The sequence below is a fragment of the Bombina bombina genome, chromosome 1, assembly GCF_027579735.1.
Source record: "Bombina bombina isolate aBomBom1 chromosome 1, aBomBom1.pri, whole genome shotgun sequence".
Classification (NCBI taxonomy): domain Eukaryota; kingdom Metazoa; phylum Chordata; class Amphibia; order Anura; family Bombinatoridae; genus Bombina; species Bombina bombina.
In genome coordinates, this window is record NC_069499.1 from 604,447,198 (window position 1) to 604,470,908 (window position 23,711).

Genomic DNA, 23,711 nt, shown 5'->3' on the forward strand with positions numbered 1-23,711 from the left:
AGTGTATTATTTTATTTAAAATAAAAATAATGCTAGATATCTTTATTTTGCAAATTGTAATCAGTTGCAGTAAAAGAAGCTGACTGAATAAGAATCCAACTTCAGCCTTGTACATTTTGCAGCTTTCTTGTTCTTAATGCAGACATCCCAACTCTCCCTGAAGTTCAGGGAGTCTCCCTGATTGTAATAGCGGCTCCCTGATGCCAGCAAATGGAGTGCAATCTCCCTGAAACTCCAAGTACCACAATCCAATGTGGCCCAAATCCTGAAAAGTGTTTCTTTAAGCAATGCCTTTAGTTGCTGGGACGTTATAGAACCCTCAAAGCATGCTTCAGTAACAAAAAATCCCCCACTGATTTTAATAAAATAAAACACAAATATTACCTTATTTACTGCACGTAATTAAACTTCGTATTCTAAAATATTTAAGCATTCAACAAGCGTACGATCACTGTAATTTTTTTTTTAATGTGACTTTAGTGGGAAGCTACTTTAATGATAAGTTTTTATCTTATTTAGGGTTTAAAGGTGTCAAATATATAATTGGGAGGGGGGGTGGGGGCTAGGGATGCCACTTCAGCCATGTTTTTCTGAACACTTATGAGTTACACATGCTACAGGGTGTGCAGAGGGGAACAGGCATTGCACCCCTGATCAGCACACGATTAATGACCTTGGACAGCACTATTCATGTTCCTCCCTGCGCACCCTGCAGCATGTGTAACTCATAACTGTCCAGGAAAACATGGCCGTGCTGGGAACCCTAGTGGCGGTGCAGTAGCGGGGGAGAAGCCACCTCCCTGAAATGGGCTTTTCCAGGTTGGAATCTCTGTTAATGTTCATTCACAGTGGTTACTTTATAAATGACAGTCACAGTGGTTACCTTATAAATGACAGCATAAACCACTGTGAGTGATCATTAAGAGCAAGAAAGCTGCAAAATGTTTAGTTTTCAGAACAATTGTCTATATGTTGTTTGCTACATTAAAGTTGATTAAAAAAAAAAAAAAAAAAGAGCTTTGAGTGGAGGTCACATGTTTCCTGTCTAGAGTGGAGCTCCAAAAAGTAGTCTAGCTGCAGACTGGAGTTCCACTCTAGACAGGAAACATGTGACCTCCACTGACTCTAGACAGGAAACATGTGACCTACACTCAAAGTTTTTTTTTTTTAAATCAACTTTAATGTAACAAACAACCTATAGACAATCATTCTGAAAACGAAACATTTTGCAGCTTTCTTGTTCTTCTTAATGTGCACTCACAGTGGTTTATGCTGATTGTCATTTATAAGGTAACCACTGTGAGTGCACATTAAGAAGAACAAGAAAGCTGCAAAATGTTTCGTTTCAGAATGATTGTCTATAGGTTGTTTGTTACATTAAAGTTGATTAAAAAAAAAAAAAAGCTTTGAGTGGAGGTCACATGTTTCCTGTCTAGAGTGGAGCTCCAGTCTGCAGCTAGACCCTTCTCGTTTAATTAGCAAATAAGCTTCCGGGTTAGCTGAAGGGCAGCCATCAAGCCGGTTGGCGTGAGCTGCACATGATGGAGGCTGCAGCAGATCCACAGTTGCAGAGGTTTATTGAGGCGGAAACCCAGAAACAACGATTTCAGGGTCTGGTGCATCAGCTGACAGAACTGTGCTGGGTGTGTAGTTTTATAAATTATACTTATAACAACGCTAAACCCGTTTGTTTCACGCCTTTGGCCCACGTTGGGTTAAACACACCTCATTAAAACGCGTATACTTATCGGAATATGCTATATATTTAACATATACACGGAATTAGCTCTTATACTTATTTTGATTCATTGACATATTGCAAATATACTTTTACAATCACTCAAGAATGGATCCTTACACGCATATACAGTTCCTTATATACACTTATCTTTATACGTATAGAGTTCTTCAAGTAATACAATTTTATCAAACGGTGGGACCACATGGTAACAGTAAAGACACTAGTTTCAAAGGGGAATGTAGTTTATAGTAAATACATTGATGAAAAAAAAGGCAAAGCGCTATATTTTCTAAGCAGCTTAGTTGGACCCAAAGTTAAAGAATTTATATTTAAAAGGGTAAAACTATCATATCTGCAAATACTCGTTGCTTGTGGACAGTGCAGGTTTAGACCTTGTATAATTTTTACTGATAAATATGGCAGCAGAACCCCCACAAGAGGTGTGTAGGGCTCCAATTGAAGGACATGATGTAGGAAGAAGCAAATATTTAACAGATCACTACAAAATTACACAAACCATAGGGTTGTGCCTTTATACAAATATGAGAGTTCAAAGAACATAAACTCTGCATCCTTATGTTGTAATTGACACAATTACATGAGATAAACCTGCAAGTCTGCATTCAGTGTGTGCCCCAATTCCTACTTTAAACTATTTTCAAAAGAAAAACAAACTGTGCAAGTACTGTACCTCAATACACTGCACTATTATTGTCCCCTAGCCCAATTAAACAAAGGTTGATACTAAACCAAAACACCACCTTACAATGTATTATGTTTGTAGCATTGAGACTGCATTAACCTCCTAATCACCACCTTACATTAATAAATTATGAGCCATGCACCAAACCTTAACAGCTCTGTGCTATGGTATTTTGTATAACTCAAAAATAGCATAATTGTCTTCCTTTAATTTATTTTTCTTCTTGCCTTCTTCACATCAGTGTCTTTGTCCATTTATGCCAGTCGTGCCTATGATCGAGCTGACAACTCTCCATTAGTTTGCCTTCTTACAGTAATTATTTTATGACCATGTTATTACCAGTATTTTACAACTGTTACAAGTGAAGCGCCATTCTCATAGTGACTAGTAGTGAGAGTCCTTTTGAGTGACTTCTTTGCCACCTGATGGGGATTAACAACAAAGAAGCTACAAAATTAATAGCACACATATTTAGATAGAAAAATTGTATGTAATTTTATGCTGAATATATGTGCTGTCTATCAAACCTAAACTTCATGGAGATGAACCTGGTGTTTTTCATGTTATAAGGTTGTGATATTTCTCCTTTTTAACATTTCAATATTATGTAATCAAAAATTAGGTCACACTTCACTACAATGTATATCTATGGGCTCGATTAATCATCCAGGCGCGTAAATATTCACCCCTGTCCGCCCAGCTTCTCCTCTGGCGGGTAGTGATCCGGTGCACGCATTTAACATTGCACACGAGTGCCCGTGTGCAACCCTGCTCCCTGTCTGTACAGAGCCAAGAGAGAATGTGTACCTATTTGTTTTCTTTATTCTGCCAAGTCAGTTTTATGCAAATTATTGTATTGAGCTTGTCTTGATTGTACATTTTGGTTTTATGAGTTTTGATAGCCTCAATAAAAATTGAATTAAAATATAAAACATGGCATAACTGACTGACCATTTCAGGTGGTCAAACAGACACTTAAAGGGACATGAAACCCAAAAAAATTATTTCATGATTCAGAGAAAATATACAATTTTGCTGGGAGTTTCCGGAGGGAGGAGCTGTTCAGTATTGCACGCTGAGACTGACGTGGTGCATGGAGAGTGAGCAGCTGTGTATAACGATCTCCTACGGCCATTTCTCCCGCTGTTGGTGCAGAACAGCACCCTAGGGAGCAGGGCAAACAGATTCTGGCCCTGGTAGGAAACCCCCAAAAGACTTTCTCTAACGGCTTTTAGTCCGAGCCGCAACTTCAATTTATGAATAGTAAAGAAAAAAAAAAACTGGAAGAGAGAAAAAAGGCTAAAACAATACTGTTAAATCTGGTACCTTGAGCCTGTTGCTATACTCACTATATTCACTACACATGCCTTAACCCCTTAGTGACCAGAGCACTTTTCCATTTTCTGTCCGTTTGGGACCAAGGCTATTTTTACATTTCTGCGGTGTTTGTGTTTAGCTGAAATTTTCCTCTTACTCATTTACTGTACCCACACATATTATATACCGTTTTTCTCGCCATTAAATGGACTTTCTAAAAATACCATTATTTTCATCATATCTTATCATTTACTATAAAAAAAAATATAAAATATGAGGAAAAATGGAAAAAAACACACTTTTTCTAACTTTGAACCCCAAAATCTGTTACACATCTACAACCACCAAAAAACACCCATGCTAAATTGTTTCTAAATTTTGTCCTGAGTTTAGAAATACCCAATGTTTACATCTTCTTTGCTTTTTTTGTAACTTATAGGGCCATAAATACAAGTAGCACTTTGCTATTTTCAAACCATTTTTTTTCAAAATTAACGCTAGTTACATTAGAACACTAATATCTTTCAGGAATCCCTGAATATCCATTGACATGTATATATTTTTTTTTAGAAGACATCCCAAATTATTGATCTAGGCCCATTTTGGTATATTTCATGGCACCATTTCACCGCCAAATGCGATCAAATACAAAAAATTGTTCACTTTTTCACAAATTTTTTCACAAACTTTCAGTTTCTCACTGAAATTATTTACATACTGCTTGTGCAATTATGGCATAAATGGTTGTAAATTCTTCTCTGGGATCCCCTTTGTTCAGAAATAGCAGACATATATGGCTTTGGCATTGCTTTTTGGTAATTAGAAGGCCGCTAAATGCCACTGCGCACCACACGTGTATTATGCCCAGCAGTGAAGGGGTTAATTAGGGAGCATGTAAGGAGCTTTTTGGGGTAATTTTAGCTGTAGTGTAGTAGACAACCCCAAGTATTGATCTAGGCCCATTTTGGTATATTTCATGCCACCATTTCACCGCCAAATGCGATCAAATTAAAAAAAACATAAAATTTTTCACAATTTTAGGTTTCTCACTGAAATAATTTACAAACAGCTTGTGCAATTATGGCACAAATGGTTGTAAATGCTTCTCTGGGATCCCCTTTGTTCAGAAATAGCAGACATATATGACTTTGGAGTTGCTTTTTGGTAATTAGAATGCTGCTAAATGGCGCTGCGCATCACACGTGTATTATGGCTAGCAGTGAAGGGGTTAATTAGGTAGCTTGTAGGGAGCTTGCAGGGTTAATTTTAGCTTTAGTGTAAAGATCAGCCTCCCACCTGAAACATCAGACCCCCTGATCCCTCCCAAACATCTCTCTTCCCTCCCCTACCCCACAAATGTCCCTGCCATCTTAAGTACTGGCAGAAACTCTGCCAGTACTAAAATAAAAGGTATATTTGGGCTTTTTTGTGCATTTTTTGTTAGCATATTTACATATGCTTCTGTGTAGGGATCCCCCTTAGCCCCCAACCTCACTGATCCCCCACTAAACAGCTCTCTAACCCTCCCCCTCTGACTTAATGTGCGCCATCTTGGGTACTGGCAGCTGTCTGCCAGTACCCAGTTTAGTGAAAAAAAATGCTTTTTTTAAATAAAAAATGTCCCTTTTCTGTAGTGTAGCTTCCCCCCCCCCCAAGACCAACCCCCCACCCCTTCCAGATCCCTTAGATGGTTAGAAAAAAAAGTTTATTTAATTTTTTTTTTTTACTTTTACTTTTTTACTTTTCTGTAGTGTAGCGGTTCCCACCCGCTCCCGCCCCGTGCACGCGCCCGTGCGCGCCCCCGTCGGCTCCGCTTCCGATCCCGCCCCCCTCCACCTTACGCAACTCACCGATGGCCGCCCACCCGCCTCCCAAGTCGGCTCCCACCCACCAACGATACCGGCCATCGATGTCCGGTGCAGAGAGGGCCACAGAGTGGCTCTCTCTGCATCAGATGGCCAGACAGTGTTATTGCAGGATGCCTCGATATCGAGGCATCGCTGCAATAACCGGAAAGCAGCTGGAAGCGAGCAGGATCGCTTCCAGCTGCTTTCCACACCGAGGACGTGCAGGGTACGTCCTTGGTCGTTAACTGACATCCTTTAGAGGACGTACCCTGCACGTCCTCAGGCGTTAAGGGGTTAAAGGGACAGTCAAGTCCAAAAAAAACTTTCATTTTTCAAATAGGGCATGTAATTTTAAACAACTTTCCAATTTACTTTTATCAACAATTTTGCTTTGTTCTCTTGGTATTCTAGTTGAAAGCAAACCTAGGAAAGCACATATGATAATTTCTAAGCCCTTGAAGGCCGCCTCTATTTTATTTACTTTTCACAGCATGGGAGAGCAAGCTCATGTAGGCCATATAGATAGCATTGTGATCACGCCCGTGGCTAGTGGCAGACACTGCACTAATTGGCTAAAATGTAAGTCAATAGATAATAACTAAAAGTCATGTGATTAGGGGTGGTCAGAAGATGCTTAGATACAAGTTAGTCACAGAAGTAAAAAGTGTATTAATATCACAGTGTTGGTTTTGCAAAACTGGGGAATGGGTAATAAAGGGATTATCTATCTTTGTAAACAACAAACATTCTGGTGTTGACTGTCCCTTTAAGGACCCAGCGGATAGTGGCGGTGTTCACTGGAGTCAGGACTGGCAGCAGCAGTGTTAAGGCTTTGCAGAGCAGCTGGAGTAGAACGGTGACAAGGGCCGTACCATAGCCAAGGGTGGAAAGCGGTGCCCGTTGTGGGGTGGTTACACCTCCTAGGGCTCGCTTAGTGCAAAGGATTCTCCCGGATCACTGTGGATCATTACAGCCGATAGCTGTGAAAGTAGCGATACAGCTGAAGGAGGGTCCTGACCAATCCAAGAGTTGCTCGACGCTCGAGCCACCTTATTCTACCAATAAGAAGCGGAGGTGTGTGAGGAATTCCTTTTCACGCACCGCGTCTGGACGGAGTATACAGGAAGTAACGGAGCAGTGGTATTCAGGCTAAGGAGCGGCCCTGCAGGTCCTGACTTACACAGCTTAAGGAGTCTGGAGCGGGACATGTGAGTTAATTCTTCCGTTGTTTGTGGTGGTAAATGGAACTGAGTAGCCCGCTAGCTTGCGGTAGTTACTAGGCGAAGAAGTGGTTGTGGTGTTCTCCATCCATGAGATCTAGTGCCTGTATTCCTTTTCCTGGTAAAAGAATAAAGAAGAGGGGGACATTTCTGCAGTTAAGCTGTTTCGACATTTCAGTGGGGATATAGTGTGTCTACGTGTTGCTCTAGCATCCATATATTCATGTGTAAGACTCTTAAGTTGCTATGAAAGAGTATCCTGCAGAACGCTAGTTTGCCACATAAAAGTGGAGGACAAAATAACATTTCAGGAAAGTGGCTAATTACCATACTTGGATAATAGAAATATGAGAATGTATTTTTATGGATGTGCTGTGTAAGCTGAGCTGTGTGGGGATAGTTGCTGTGTTTAATTTTATGTTGATTTGCTAAAAGAAATCTGGTTAAACTTTATCACTTAAAGGGAGACGTTGAACACGCTATATTGGGTTTGTTTGCCTGTACATATATAGTGATGTATTGTAAGGGTGGTTATAGGTGCTGAATATGTTATCTTTCGCCAATATATTATCCCTATATTCTCTGGGTTATAGAGAATTATTAATTAGATTTAGGCAATTAAAATTGGGCGTGCAAGCCTTTACTGAAGTGGTATACAAGCACCTATAAAGTAGAGATCAAGCTGAATTATAAGGAGCTGGAAAGCCCTGTGTATGTTATCTGAAAAGGAGACAAGCCCATGTAAACATAAGAACAGTTACAACTAACTGGTTAAGGTAGGAGAGATTTACAGGCCTGTATGCACTACTATGCACTATTTAATACTATTGTAGTAACACTACTATAATTGTCACTCTTTAAAGGGTTAGAAATTGATTCCTGTGTGAACCCAATTAAAATATTCTATTATAATAATGATTATAAATGTAATAATTTAAAATAGTTTATTTTAATAAAAAAAAACTATCACATACCTTATGTTAAGGTTAAATTGTTATGAAATGTGCGGTAATGACCGCCCACAAAATCAGGCATGGCTCATATAATCCAGCACCCGCCCCCCATCCAATGGCAAAGTGGCTGGGCACCTTAATTTAAAGATTAGATTCAGTCAGCATCGCATGTGCAGTACTGACGTTAAAGAACAGCTGTTCACAGCTTATTCATCCTATTGGTTGAAGGGGCAGCTTAAAGTGTCAGTAAACTTAAAATATAATGTTATATAATTCTGCACATAGTGCAGAATTATATAACATTATATTTTAAGTTTACTGTCCCTTTAAGTTCACACGGGCAACTGAGTGGAGACAGACAGGTAACACTATACTCAGATACTCATTAAGACTTTACAAGCGGCTTCTGTCCTACACTTCATCCCTGCTGTACTAAGGAGAGCAGCGTGTATACTAGAATTCCTCCCTGCCTGTAATGAAGTCCATCTGTGTTTTGAACGTTGAATACGGCAGTGAGTTTGAGAGCTATGTTTATTTAACTGTCGGGGTCATCTCCCCCTCCCTCTTGCTGTGTTTGCTGGATTAGTGACGGTGAGGGCTCCGTTTCCACATGAAAGCAAACACTGCCAGAGGGAGGAGGGACCGAGGGAGATGAGCCTGACAGTTAAATAAACATAGCTTTCAAACTCACTGCTGTATTCAACGTCTAAAACTCGGATGGACTTCATCACAGGCAAGGCAGAAATTCTAGTATACACACTGCTCTCCTCGTCTCTTCCTCTCAAGTGTGAAGCTGGAAGCTGCCCCTCCAACTTCCTGTCAGTACTAGTAGACTGCTTGAGAGTGAGACTGGGGGACGAGTCTGCGCATGCGTTGGTATAAAATAGTTTTAATGCACATGCGGGCTGCCATGATGTTTCTACCTAGGTAGAACATCGTAACAGGCACCATATAATGTTTAGAAAATGGGCTTGGCGCAGTTCTAAGTTTCAAATTTAAATTATAAAAATGTTGAGAAAACTTTACAAAGGTATCAATTGCAAATCTATATTTATTATTTTAAATAGTTTTTAATTATTTAAAAATATTTTTTGGGTTTACTATCCCTTTAACCCTTTAAGGACACAGCTTTCAGTTTGCTCAATTGTTTTATGACGGAAAAATTCCGTCATATGTCCTTAAGAGGTTAATTCTGAAAATATAATATAGGGGGAAAAGGGGGGGAGGGGGTTATAGAGATTTGCTCATAGTTTCTTTTGTTGTTTTTTGTGTTTGAGGGTCTTCACTTCAATGTGCACTTGATTTATTTGCTTTTTTTCATTCTATCCTTTATGGATAGATTTATCACTCAGGTGAAATCTAATTCACCCAAAATGCCTGTAAAAATAAAAGATAAAAAAAGTAAAATATCAGATACCAGTTTGGATAGCTCAACAGAAACCAATAAAATGTCCTCTCATTCCCAAACATTGATTTCTCAGCTAACAGAGATATTTTCCCCACAGTTTGAAGTAATTAAGAAAGAGCTAGGGACTATCTCTGCTGAGTTAGTTACACTGTCCTCTGAAGTTAGGCAGTTTTCGAACAGATTAACTGAGGCTGAGACAAGAATCTCTGAGGTAGAAGATATCTCTCATTCATGGAGACTTAATTCAGAAACAGGAAGCTAAAATTAAAAGCATGCAGTCACGCCTGGAGGACCTTGAGGATCGCTCCAGGCGTAACAATATTAGGATAGTGGGCCTCCCAGAAATATCAGAATATGAGGATCTGTTGAAATTCACCTCAATTACACTACAACAAACATTAGAGCTGCTACCCCTAGCGATAGAACGAGCACATAGGTTGGGCCCCAAGAAATCTTTCTCGGATGGAGTCACGAGGAACAGAATCTGTATCTTTAAACTATTAAAATTTCAAGATAAAGTTGAAATATTGAAATTATTTTAAAAAAATGATCCACCCATTTTTGGAAAGAACCGGATTCTGTTGTTCCAGGACTTCTCATATGAGACGTCGGCCAAAAGAAAACTAATGGCCCCATATTGCTCGCAACTAATAAATAAAGGGGTTAAAGCTCGCCTGATATATCCAGCGCGTATAATTATTGAGGACAAAGGTATTAAATATTCTTTTGATGAGGTGGCAGATGTAAAAAATTTTTATATAGATAGGGTAAAGTTTTAGTCTTCATATAATGGAAAGGTTATCCTATATGGAATTTGTTTTTTTTCTCTAAATAACAGGGATTATATGTTAACGGATGCAGTGAAGTTGTTATATTGTATTTTATGTGTGATATGTTTTTCCCTTCCTGTTGTAATTTTTTTATTTTTTTCTCTCTCTTCTCTCTCTTTCGCTTTTTTTCCTCTCTCCGTCCGCCGCCTGGGGTCCCTCCTTCCCGAGCGCGCTGCCACCCCCCCCCCCCCTCGTCCTTATCATGGGTTGTGCTATATTGATTTTTTTTTTTTTTTTTGAAAACTGACTTTATTGTGTGAAATATATAGCATGTGCTATATTGATTTTAATGGTGGATGAGGGAAGGAATTAAAATTATATCTTGGAATGTAGGGGGGATAACTTCCCCCGCTAAACGTAAATTAGTAATTAAAACGTTAACTCGGTATAAACCTGATGTAGTACTCTTGCAGGAGACTCATATTAATGAACAAGAAGCAGCCAAATTAAAAATAAAGTGGGTGGGGGAGGTTCTCTCTACCTCAGGGGTAGCTAGAAAATGTGGAGTTGCTATACTTTTGCACAAGGAATTGGATTATAAAATAATTAATGCTGAATTTGACCCGGCAGCTAGGTTTATCTTGCTTCAGATACAAGTGAAAAATTGGAAATTAGTTATATGTAATGTATATGCCCCAAATGATTTTTCAGTTGACTTTTGGGAAAAGATGAAGTTAAAGTTATTCCCGTTTGTAGCAGAGAATCTGATTTTAGGCGGGGATTTTAATGTAACTCTTAGTCCAGAGCTAGATAGACTCTCAAAAAAATAATATATTGACCAATACTAGATATGCTAAATATTTAAGACAATTTTGTCTGAGGCTGAAGCTGATTGATGTGTGGCGGTTTAAAAATCCGGATGTACTGGCATTCTCATGTGAATCTAAAGCACATCGCACTTTTTCTAGAATAGATTTTTTTTTTAATTTCTGAAATACTCTTATTGCAGGATCTAGAAAGTACAATGGGAGAGATTTGTGTATCTGATCATGCTATAGTCTCATTTTCCTTACTTTCAGGTAATAAAGAAAGAGGGGGAATCCCTAGATTCACTTTTCCCCGGCACTTGAGAATTTAAGTCGTTTTCATAAGTCAGAGGTTTTCTGGGAAGCGTTTAAAGCTGTTATCCGGGGAGAGATTCAAGCATTTGTGAGCATAGGGAAGAAAAGAATAGAGCACGAGAAACTCAAATTACAAACCAAGTCAAGAATGCCTATAGAAAATATTGCTCATATCCGACAGCGGCTAATTGGGGGAAATATAGAGAGAATAGAAAAGAAAGAGATCTCTTCTTAAAGCAAAAATTAGTAGAAGAAGAGACAAAAATTAATTTGCACTTTAGAGGAGTACATGGCTGCTCCGCGAAATATCTGGCTAGACTGTCTAAAGTGAAGCAAAAGAGAAATCTCATTCTATCTATTAAATCAGACACAGGTAGAGTTACCGAAACTAAAAGAATCGTAGAAATCTTCCACACCTATTATCAACAGTTATATAACCGAATTGAAATAGATAATGTGAAGCAAGATCTGTTTTGGAATATGATAGAGGTCCCTAAAATATCGTCTGATGATTTAACGGTAATTAACGCTCCAATTACTTCGGTAGAAATTAGCAAAGCAATAGATAATTTAAAGTTAAATAAGGCAGCAGGTCCGGATGGACTCCCGGCGGAGTTTTATAGATGCCTAAACAAAGAGATACCTCTAATTTTAGAAAAGCTTTTTAATTCTTATTTTTGTTCTCAGAGTTCTATCTCAAATTACTTTTCAGCAGCTAATATTTCACTCTTAAAGAAGGCTAAAAATGCGGAGGATCCGGCCTCATATAGGCCAATTTCGGTCTTAAATACAGATTATAAAATCTTAATGTCAATTATTGCATCTAGGTTATCTATCTTTTTATATAAAATTATCTATCCAGATCAAACTGGATTTATGACGGGGAGAAATCCTTCTAAAAATATCCGTAAATTGGTTAATTTTTTAGACTATGCGTGGAATGTGGATAAGAGTAAACAGAGGCCGTTGTGGCACAATGCGGCTATTCTATCTTTAGATGCGGTTAAAGCCTTTGACTCGATTGTATGGGATTACTTATTTCTAGCATTAGATCAGTTTGGGTTTAAAGGTGAATTTGTACAATTTATTTGTAAAATATATCATAACCCTATATCCTTCATTTTGATCAACGGGACTTTATCTCCGAAAATAATACTCCTAAGAGAGGGATGTCCTTTATCCCCGTTACTTTTTAATATCGCTTTAGAGCCTTTAGCAATACAGTTCAGGAAAGTGTTACCGGGAGTTCTGATGGGCACCCACCCTCTTAAAACATTGTTATATGCAGATGATGTATTATTATTTTTAGCGAATACACAACAATCTATCCCACTGATTCTGCATACATTGGAAAATTTTAGCTCTTTCTCTGGGTACAGGATACATTTGGAAAAGAGTGAATTAATGTGTCTAAACAATACTCAGAACAGAGTACCCAACAGTCCATTTAAACAAGTTGACGGTATTAAATACCTGGGTCTGTTCCTCCATAGAAATCCTAGTCACTGGTATAAAGATAATTATGGGCTATTATTTCAGAAAATTATTGCAGATCTACAGGTATGGGCAGCTTTTCCACTCTCCTTGACCGCGCGCGTCAATTTAATTAAAACCATTGTTTTTCCGCGTCTGCTGTACCCGTTGCAGAATCTCCCGCTATTTATTTTAAATAAGGATATAAAATTAATTAATGCTGTCTTTTCCAAATTCATTTGGAATAATAAGTCTCGAATGGGTTTGGAAAGATTAATGCAAAAGGTAGATGCAGTAGGATTAGCGCTGCCGAATATCAAACTTTATAACATAGTTGCTTTTGGTTAAAATAGCGGTAGATTGGATAGCTGGATCTAGTATAGTAGCCTCTGAAGAAATAGATTTGTTTCTAATTGCGCCATTTGCATTAAAAGCCATTATACACATCCCAGTACAGAAGCTGCCGCAGAATATTTGCTGTCTCATTTCTATTAAGAATATTGTATCCGCCTGGCAGAAATTCTGTATCTTTTTAGATTTGGATTTTTCCTTTTCTGAATTTTTACCTATTGTAGGTAATCCGAGTTTTCTACCAGGGTTATATCAAAAAACATTTAGAGAATGGGCTGGAAAAGGTTTACATTATGTAAAACAAGTTCTAGATGAAGGTGGCCAAATGGCATCAGTAGAAGATATCTTTAGCAAATTTGGGATTAATAGAGTTGATCTATTTGCCTACTTTCAAATTCGGCATTTTGTCACAGGTCAGAAGTGGCGTATTTCGACCACAATGATTTGGGCAGATATTAAGTTATGTGTACAAAAATTTACTGCAGGAGATGCGTCGATTTCTCTAATGTATGATATTTTGCTGAGTAAACAGAGCCAGCTTATTCTGGATAAGCTATGTAAGGTATGGGTTTCAATATTTCAGTCAGTAGACCATGATTCTTTTAATCAGAGCTTTAAGGCCATGGGTAAATGTAAAATACCTATATCGTGGAAAGAATCTCATATGAAGTTGATTAATAATTTCTATTTATCACCATGGAAAATATCTAAATTCTATCCGATGACAGCTAATCTATGTCCACGTTGTGCACATGGTAAGGCAGATTTACTCCATATGTTTTGGACATGCCCTAAGGTTAGACAATTGTGGTTGAAAATTATCTTTTGGTTCAATAAATTATACAAAGTAACAATAGCATTAGATGGGAGAGACGTTATTTTTCTGGTTTCATCAAATGATGTGATTAATTTCAACACTATAAATAGTTTAAACACAATTATATTAGCTGTTAGACATTGTATCTTGAAAAATTGGAAAGCTAAGAGTACGCCCGGTCTAACTATGGTCTTTAAAATATTACAAGATCAAGTAGTGTTTGAATCATATCAACTATATGACGCCGCTGAGAAACAAATCAAGAAATTTCTTTGGAAGTGGTCTCCGGTTATTCTATCATACCCTATATCGTCACAAAAGATGATTCTTTCCCCCTGACATTATTGAATGTATTTCCGCATAGCTGGTTGGAGTGACCCAGTGGGGATGGGGGGGTGGGAGTGCTAGAGCGGTGGTGGGGGGAGAGAGAGTCGGGGGAGGGGAAGGAGAAAAAAAAATTTTTTTACACTTTTTTTTTTTTCCCCTGCCTATTCGTTTATGTGATGTGAACTTTCAGTGTGGTATTATGCATAATCGATTTCTTAAGTTGACTATGGGTGCAAAAATAGGATATAGGATGAGAAATCCATTTTCTTTTTTCTTGTTTGTTCATCTGTTTTTTGTTTGTTTGTTTGTTTGCTTTGCTGAAATTGTAAGATAGACAGAGCTCATTCTGTGTTTCCTTGACGGCAATATTTTATTTGTATTTGTGTTTTTTCTCTTTTGCAGTCCCCTCTGCTATTAGCTGCTGGGTTAACTTAACTGCATCTACAAGGTTTTTTATATCAGCAAGGCACAGCATTTCTGAAAGGAGCAGCTTTGCTGAAATTGTAAGATAGACAGAGCTCATTCTGTGTTTCCTTGACGGCAATATTTTATTTGTATTTGTGTTTTTTCTCTTTTTGTTTTTTTTATTTATTTTTATTATTGTTTGTGTTGATATATGATGAGGTTGTATACATTGTAAAAAATCAATAAAAACTATTGCAAAAAAAAGAAAATATACAATTTTAAACAACTTTCTAATTTACTTCTATTATCAATTGTGCTTCATTCTCTTGGTATCGTTTGTTGAAGGAGCAGCAATGCACTACTGGTTTCTAACTGAACACATGCAAGAGCCAATGACAATCAGTCTGTGTATGTGTTTATGTATGTATATATGTATGTGTGTATATATATATATATATATATATATATATATATATATATATATATATATATATATATATATATATATATATATATATATATATATATAGCCACCAATCAGCAGCTAAAACCTAGGTTCTCTGCTGCCCATGAGCTTTCCTAGATAAACCTTTCAGCAAAGGTTAACAAGAGAAGGAAGCAAATTAAATAGAAATAAATTGGAAAGTTGTTTAAAATTGTATTCTCTATCTGAATGAGAGAAATATTTTGGGTTTCATGTCCCTTTAAATAACCCCTTTGCTACCAGCAATTTCATTGCCCAAAATACCAGAGAATTTGTAGTTTAAAAAAAAAAAAAAAAAAAAAATATATATATATAATTTAAAAAAAAAAAAATTTAAGTAGACAACCCCAAGGTATTAATCTATGCCCATTTGGTATATTTCATGCCACCATTTCACCACCAAATGCGAATGTGTGTGTATATATATATATATATCTATCTATATGTATATATTAGGGCTGCACAATTAATCGCATATGCGATTTAAAACCACAATTAATCAACGCGATTTTAAAACCGCGAGGAGTCGTGATTTTTCCTACATAAAAAATTCCTTTAGAAGTGGCTGTAATGCATTCATTTATTTGTGATTTCTTGCAAACCAGCTCCATTTAGTGGTTGCTTTTAGCACACATTTGTAAAATGGCTCTTTTTACTTTCACTTTCTGTTCTGAGAAGCAGTCGATCAATCTAGAAATCTAAAAGCAGAGCCCATGCAGGAATAAAGAGCAGAGAAGGCCACTTATATTTTCCCCTAGGGACGTCTGCAGTCTGAAACTTAGGGTATGTAAACATTATGGAACCTCCAACACAATCTCCTGCTCTCTGAGAAACGGCTTAAATACATAGCAGATGCAGTTAACCCCACGGCTCCCAAAAAGGCTAAAACTGCAGTCCCCTCTGCTATTAGCTGCTGGGTTAACTTAACTGCATCTACAAGGTTTTTTATATCAGCAAGGCACAGCATTTCTGAAAGGAGCAGCCCCCCACCACTACTGCTATATGACTGTAATGGATTCCTGGACAGAAGCAGGGCTCATTTTCAGTCAAATTAAAATGTTTTAAAAAAAAAAAATATATATATATATATATATATATATATATATATATAATGTACCACTAGAGGTACATATTTGACACACATAAGCATATTGTACCTCTGATAATATTTCTACCACTATCTAATAATTGATTTTCATTATGGTACTTGGTCTATTCTGAACCAAATAGATTACGATGATATATATACAGTCTCTTTTTATTATTTTACATTATTTTATTTTATATTTTCAGTTTTTATCATTTTGTATTTTACATGTATATGTTTCTTGCCTATCTGCATTGTATGATTTGCATAGACGAGAATATAGTTGTGAATATTTTGATGATGTTATCAGTCTCCGTTAGGATTCCCATCATTGGTGTTAGGGATCGTGACTGTCATTTTTTGACGTCATGGTAGGCGTGATCACTGGCCCGGCCTCTGATTGGTCCTCTAACGTCTAGACTAAGGAGAACGTTTATGCCTAAAATACTCTATTTGTATTATCGAGTGCAGTTTATCCGAATCTCATTGATTACAACAGCATTTTTATTGCAATATTATAAGTATAGCTTTTATGTATATTAGCATTGTATGTATTCCAACTTTATTATAAGTTTGTATTTTCGAGTACTGTTATTTTTAACTTACCGTCAGTATTCCATTCATTGGTGGCAGGTGATTGTGACGGTCACTCTGACGTCACGGTAGGTGTTACCGGCTAGGCTTCTGATTGGTTCACTGACGTTTTAAATAAGGAGCACATATCTGAAAGTGTATGGAGCCTGATGAAACAGCTGTGATTTTATGCTGAGAAACTGTGTACAAAATAAAGATTGTACTTTTACACTACCCGTGCTCCTCTGTGGTTCTAACGAATCTGATACTTGCTGACTTTTGGCCGTATACGTATAGTTTCCTCGATTGGATAGCCCTGGTACCTGTTCTGTTGGGACGTGCCTTGAAGCTGCCGCTGTGTCCTACGGGCGACTGGGAAGGTCCCGTGCCGTCTGGTCTGGCACTCTGGTTGTGCCGCAAGATCTGGTGAGAGGCTATTCAATAGAGACTTTGGGTCTCCCTCTGTCACTTCTGTTCAAGATTGTACTGCTCTATGTGGCGCCTCTATTTCTCCCTTCTAGACCATTTTTTAACTGACATATTGGCCTTTCTATTGATATATAAAATGACAATAAAAAGTAATTGAAAGGAACAGTAAAGTCAAAATTAATCTTTCATGATTCAGACAGAGCATGCAATTTTAAGCTTTCCAATTTACTTCTGTTATCAAATTTGCTTTGTTCACTTGGTATCTTTTATTGAAGAGTAAAACTAGGTAGACTCAGGAGTGTGCATGTGTCGTTAGTACTCTATGGCAGGAGTGTTTGTATAACATACAAATAATGTTGCATAACACTCCCATAGAGTACTAAAGACACGTGTACACTCCCGAGCCTACCTAGTTTTACTCTTTAATAAATTCTACCAAGAGAACAAAGCAAATTTGATAACAGAAGTTGTTTAAAATTGCATGCTCTGTCTGAATCATGAAAGTTTTTTTTTGTTTTGTTTTTTTTTACTTGTCCCTTTTTAATACTGAAAAATGTGGTGGGGGGGGCATTTTTAACAGTTTTCTTTATAACCAGTTCTACAAAACTAGTGTAGCTTAAAGGGACAGTATACTATAAAATAGTTTTTCCCTTAATGTGTTTCCAATTACTTTTTTTTACCAGCTGCATAGTATAACATGTATGAGATTTGGCTTTTTTAAGGCTTATTTATGTATATGAATTAGCTGATTTTGTGTTTTGAAGCCACAACTTAATAAAATGGGTTGAGCTTGTAGGTATAATCAGATCTCATTACTGTATCACATTGTGTACATATACCTGCTTCTTTAATCTTATATTTATCCATAAACCAATCACCAATACTTGGAGAGAACAATGGAAAATTAACATTTTATTACCTTATCTCTTCTATAACCCACTGGGAGTGTAATTTCTTCTACTGGCTGTGTTAATACAGCTTGGCCTAGAGGTCAAAAACTTTTAGAATGGGAGGCGGAGCCAGCCGCCAAGCTGATCGGACGTATACTGCTAATTCGAACCCTCTAGCACAGACCCCTTATGTCTCATCACATAATCTGAGGTATAAATCGGACTTGGCAACTGGAAAGTATTACTCTAGCCAGAAATACGTATGTCAAGGCCACCACGAGGACAAAAAGTTGGGCCGCAATCCCTAAGAGCTCAGCAACAGTATAGCTGTTTGATTATTTTCTCAACACTAACTTTCTCCATAAATTGGCGATACTTATAAAGATGGCATTTCCACCTATGGAGGACTCCCATGATACTGTCAGATCCCTGCTAGAGCATTTAACATGGCAGATGGAGGAGAACTTTACGGACCTCTCGTCACTCCTAAAGGCAGTTCTTCATGAACCGGCTGACCAGCAAATACTTCTGGGCGAGACCCTACCTGAATCTATGCTGTTAACTGTTACTGCTATCACCCCACCTGTATTAGATGCAGCCCACAGAGACCGCAATGCGGTCGGATCCCGTCAGCATGGGGCTGAATTTTCAGAGCCTACCAGCCCTCGTGATCACCTCAGCCGGAAGCACTAATATTTCTGGCACGCACTCACCTCTCGTACCGAGACAAATATCCAGCTACTAGCTAAGCCTCCCATAGCTTCACCCCGGGTGCCTAGCTCTGACTTTCCCAGAAGATCCTTCACTTTGCCCTACGAGACGGAGCTAGCAGAGATGCAGCCATTACTGAAGACGACTGGCGCAGATGGGATGTCACTGTTTGCTCACACATGCGTCTCTTCTAACTTGCAACTGGGAGACTGCGGTGGTGGCCTCCCTGGAACAACTTCTTTTGGTCTGACCCCCCTTGCGCCTATGAGATCTCTAAGGAGCCCTTTTGACCCGGGTGGCTAGCTATGCATTTGTTCTCCCTACAACAAGGTACTTACTGGAGACACTAGAACAGGTGTAGGTGTCTCTTTCTACATAAACATCGAGGCATTGTGTGGACCTTTTGGACATTGATCCCTGCTCCCCATCATTATTTTATTAGGTCCTGGACTATGTATAGACTGTTTGACTCTAATGCTGCCTCATAAATGATCTTTCATATACTACACACACGGTTCATGGTTGTACGGCTTGGCAGACACAGTTTGGATCTCGAATGTTGGCATATATGGCATCAGCTTTTATTATCATTTAAATATGGGACCCGAAAGACATCTTGTATTATATTATTCTTTTTAAGTGGTCAGAGTGACCTCATGGCCTAAAGTAAGGGGGTCTATTCTGTCATAGCCTTATAATTACCAGTTGCTTGCACTAATGTATGATAAGAACTGGTCACTAAGAGACTGGCTCAGTAATCCCTTGGTTATTTATTTGAGGAAGGCTGATATAGGATGACTTTATGAATGGCAACTGGATCTATCATGTACATTAGCATTCATTTCAGTGACCTCTTCTACGTTGGAGTTTAGGTTTATTTAAAGTGAAAGACAATGACTCCTATGATTCCTACTACTATCTCTAGTAGGACGATAACACTTATTATATTCTTTCATGTAATAGGCCCTAAATGTTCCATAGAATGGTTACTCTATGCAATGCAGTTCTAAAATAGCAGATTACATTTTTTCTCACACTGCGCACTGCATTGTACTATTGTGTTAATATACTAGGACACCCTGTTATTTAGTTATTGATATGCATGTATAGCATTGTATTATCTCTTAAACATGTTTTCATAATCCTAAGCCACGAAGTAACTAATGAGTTACATAGGCATATGCTTTTATTTGTGGAGATAGGTACATAATGCTTTGCAATGCGCCTGTTAATATTGCAGAGCTATATTTTTATTAAAGCTGTCTGTCCTAGCACCAACACAATACTCTTACATAGATAACATTAATTTTGTGCACCTTGCTAAATGCGCCTCTATTCTATAACAGGCACTTAAGCTCCACCAAGTTAGATTTCTTACCAATGGAGTTAAGACAGGAGAATAGTATTTTGTTTTTACTCTCCACCTACTCTTATTTGCTATATACCTTAGGATATATGTTACATAGTTTTACTATGGGGCCTAGCTCTCTTATATGTCAGAGGATCCATAACAAAAATTGAAGATCACATGTTTGTTTTCTGTGTACAGAATTACTCATAGGTCTCAAATGAAGGTAGGCCTAGGTTAAAATCCATGTATGCTCCTCAGCTCTACATACCTGAGCTAGTGAGGGCTGTATTTATAAACATAGGTTATGCTCCTACTTTTGCCTTCAAATATACTATCTCCAGATCACGCACAATTTAGTAATTTGAGCTGTAAGTTTTCAATACTATGAAAATATAAAAAATGTGTGAAATGGTCACACAAGGGGGCGCTAAAATAAATAATGAAATAAAAAATAATAAAGAGTTTGCACGTCTATAATAACCAGAAGATATAAAATAAAAAACAAACATAAAAATAAATCTTATATGAAAATAGGAATGATTCTTACAACACCATTAACATATAAAATATAATGTCCTTGATATGGTGTAGACTGTGTTCATGTAGTGGCTGCCTTTTTCTCACTGGCGGGTCCAGGTGAAACTATAAAAAATGAAGAGGAACAGAGGGGCGCCTCGTGATGTATCGTCAGGTAGAAACAAAATGAATTCAATGTTTGTATGTCAGTCTGTTAGGTATAAAGGGCAGAGGTAGGTTTGAGGTACCTTCTGCCGGACTCTTTTCATAAGGGATAATCCTAACATTTGGTGCAAGCTGATTCTGGAATACCGTATCTACTACCTCACAGTGATTAAGACTGTGCCTTGGGGTGAGCTGCTACACCTGCCTAAATCTGCAGCCTGTTTCTACCAGCACATTGGTGTGCTTCTGGAGTATGTGAGTACCCATTTTTTGTCAAGTATAACTCTGCTGATTATACTCTTAACAGTCTGCACATGCAGTGCTCCTCTTCTGTGTCTTTATCAATTCCCCAGCACCACATCACTGAGAGCGTGACTGAATGGGTGAGCTGTCACACCTATATTAATCTGCAGCCTGACCCTACCAACACATCAGTGTGTTCTTGGAGTATGTGAATACCCATTTGGCTATCTTTTGAATTCATTGTGTTTCTACCTGACGATACATCACATGAGGCGCCCCTCTGTTCCTCTTCATTTTTTAAAGTTTTCAATACTTAACCCCTAATTATACACACAGTATCATTATGACCTTATTTCCACTCTAGCTAGCCTGCATAAAGCCGCACACATTTCCAGCTCCCCTCATAATTATAGATTATTTACCCCTCACACACTTCTACCCTCTATCCCCCCTCCTAATTAACATATGCAATATTTCAGGACCTGCTCACACTTCTTTTGCCTCGTCCACCACTCACACTAGTACATCCATAATATTATAGGTTAGAAAGACTGAGCGCTGAGGTAATTAGGGCACCCATACTTCTTGTATGGAAATCTATTTCTTTAAGCCTTAAAGTTCATATCTTTTCATAGTCTCCACCATATTAAGTGGTCTACCCATTCACTTATGCATATACGGATTGTAATTCTATGTTAAGATTGGATGTCTATATAATATATTTGTTTTCTGAGCTTATGGCTAATTTTTTTTATTAGGAAAGGGCTTAAGTGTAGAGCTGTCAACGTACTTACCAATTGTACTTTAAATTATTAATGCCTGACGGTATATCTAATTCTATATCTTATAAACAGTCCCTTGTTTATATATGGCTCCGCCCTCCCACCCTGTCCCTCATTCAAATAGCGGTGCTTACCCGCTGAATTCCCCCCCCCCCCCCATACTATATATTCATTCTTTTGCTTTTTGTAGCTCATAAAGAGCTATCCATCTGACAATCAGTTGGCTTCTATCCTCATAGACCCTTTGGTCTAGAAATATGTTCTTAACTGGTCAGTCAGCCACTCTATTGTATTACAAAATCGAGGTTCCATCAGCCTATTAACTATGTATTTTATATTTGTTGCATTATCTTGCTCAACTATGTTTGTATCTTTCTTCTGTTATCAAAAGGCGGACTATGTTTTTATGTTTGTTCTGCAAAACCTCAACAAAAAAAACTTAAAAAAAAAAAAAAAAAAACTTTTAGAATAGGTGGGGATACCACAGGCTAAATAAACTATTTCATATGCCAATATAAGGGTAATGGAAATACTTGTAAACCATTTAATACACTCCAGCAGGTAAAATTGATCATTGGAAACAAATTAAAGGGGAGAACATTTTTGAGTAAACTGTCCCTTTAAGGATAATAGAGCCAATTTTTTATTTTTATTAAATATTTTCCTTTGTGGTCATCTAATCTAGTGCCCAATTATTTAAAGCTCTCCACTCAGTTGAGATTAACAAATCTCTTCAGTGCTGCGAGGTCCCTGAAATAATTTTATAAAGGCAAAATTTAGCTTGAGAGCTTTTTATATTGCTATGCATGATTCTGGAAGTTGAGAGACACCTACATTGCAATATAATCCCAAAAAGGAAATAAATTCCAACAATATTGTGTGAATTCTCTCCAGGCTTGGAGAGCTTTTGATGATCAGCCCCCTGGTGAAGTAGGCTAAGACTACTAGAAGACCAGTACAAAATCCAGACAGTTCTATATCTTCTATCCTAGGTAATACTCAACTTTGTATATCCTTTTATCATGAATTGGACTTTTACTAAGAATGAGGGGATTAGTGAGGGGAGATACCTTTTTAAGATGGTTAAAAAACTGTTGGTGGGATTGGTAAAGTATGTTCTCCCCTAGAGGCCTGTGTCATCCTGGAAATGCTTCAGGGGTTCCTCCAATATATAAGGTCTGAATACATTAGTTATACCAACAAAATGCTCTATTAATAATTTGATTTAAGGTGGAACTTATTTGATTCCATTTTAACTTGTACTATATATAACATGTTTCTTAAGATGGATTTCAATTACTATGTAACCACACTTGTTTAGTTATTTAGCATATGTATCTGACTGATCTCTTTCCATCATTTACAGGAGAAGTGTATGGAGAAACCAGGTCCAAAATTGGACGCTCGGAGTGAAGGTTGTTTTGTGAACTGCGTTGAAAGATTCATAGATACCAGTCAGTTTATCCTTAACCGGCTTGAGCAAACACAGAAATCCAGAGGGGCATTTTCTGAGAGCTTATCTGAATAAAGAAAGGAAACTCGCCTAAAAAAGTTTATTCAACAAACTGCAGGGATCTTCTAAGCGGATTGGCACAATTGGGGGAAACAGGATTTCAGAAAACCTTTGTAAGGGGGAAACAAAATGTCTAGTGGATTGAACATTTTTATATAACAGTCTAGTTGATCTTTTCTGATAGCCTGGTCTGCTGTGGGAAGAGTGAGCTTTGTGAGTGTTGGACTGAAAACTGGACGTTTAGGCCATGACTCAACCTGTCTGGCACAGTGAGATGTCCTGCCATCCACATGTACAATATGTCTACATCTGATGACTTATTTTATGTTATGGTGAGAAACCTATGCACTTCAATAAATGAGAGAGCTTCAGTATAGCCTATATTGTGTACTTACATTGTAGGGCTGTTGTCTCTCTCCAGCAGTCATGTTAGTCTGTGTCATATTCAAGAAGAATCTTTTAATTTCTGTTATGCTTTTACAAAGTAAACGTGTAAATACAAATCTTAATACAT

At 37.7% G+C, this 23,711-nt stretch overlaps 1 protein-coding gene across 1 annotated transcript; it reads left to right on the plus strand.

Annotated features, from left to right (window-relative positions):
- The first annotated feature begins 1,481 nt into the window (after positions 1-1,481).
- Positions 1,482-23,624, plus strand: TIMM8A (translocase of inner mitochondrial membrane 8A). The gene is made up of 2 exons (XM_053698958.1): positions 1,482-1,643; positions 23,051-23,624. The coding sequence occupies exons 1-2, from the start codon at positions 1,539-1,541 to the stop codon at positions 23,210-23,212; spliced, it is 267 nt and encodes an 88-aa protein (XP_053554933.1). The 5' UTR covers positions 1,482-1,538; the 3' UTR covers positions 23,213-23,624.
- The last annotated feature ends 87 nt before the right edge of the window (positions 23,625-23,711 follow it).

Coding starts and splice junctions, on each gene's coding strand:
- TIMM8A (XM_053698958.1), top strand. CDS start 1,539: ATGATGGAGGCTGCAGCAGATCCACAGTTGCAGAGGTTTATTGAGGCG. Junction 1,644..23,050: donor AGCTGACAGAACTGTGCTGG/GTGTGTAGTTTT, acceptor CATCATTTACAG/GAGAAGTGTATGGAGAAACC.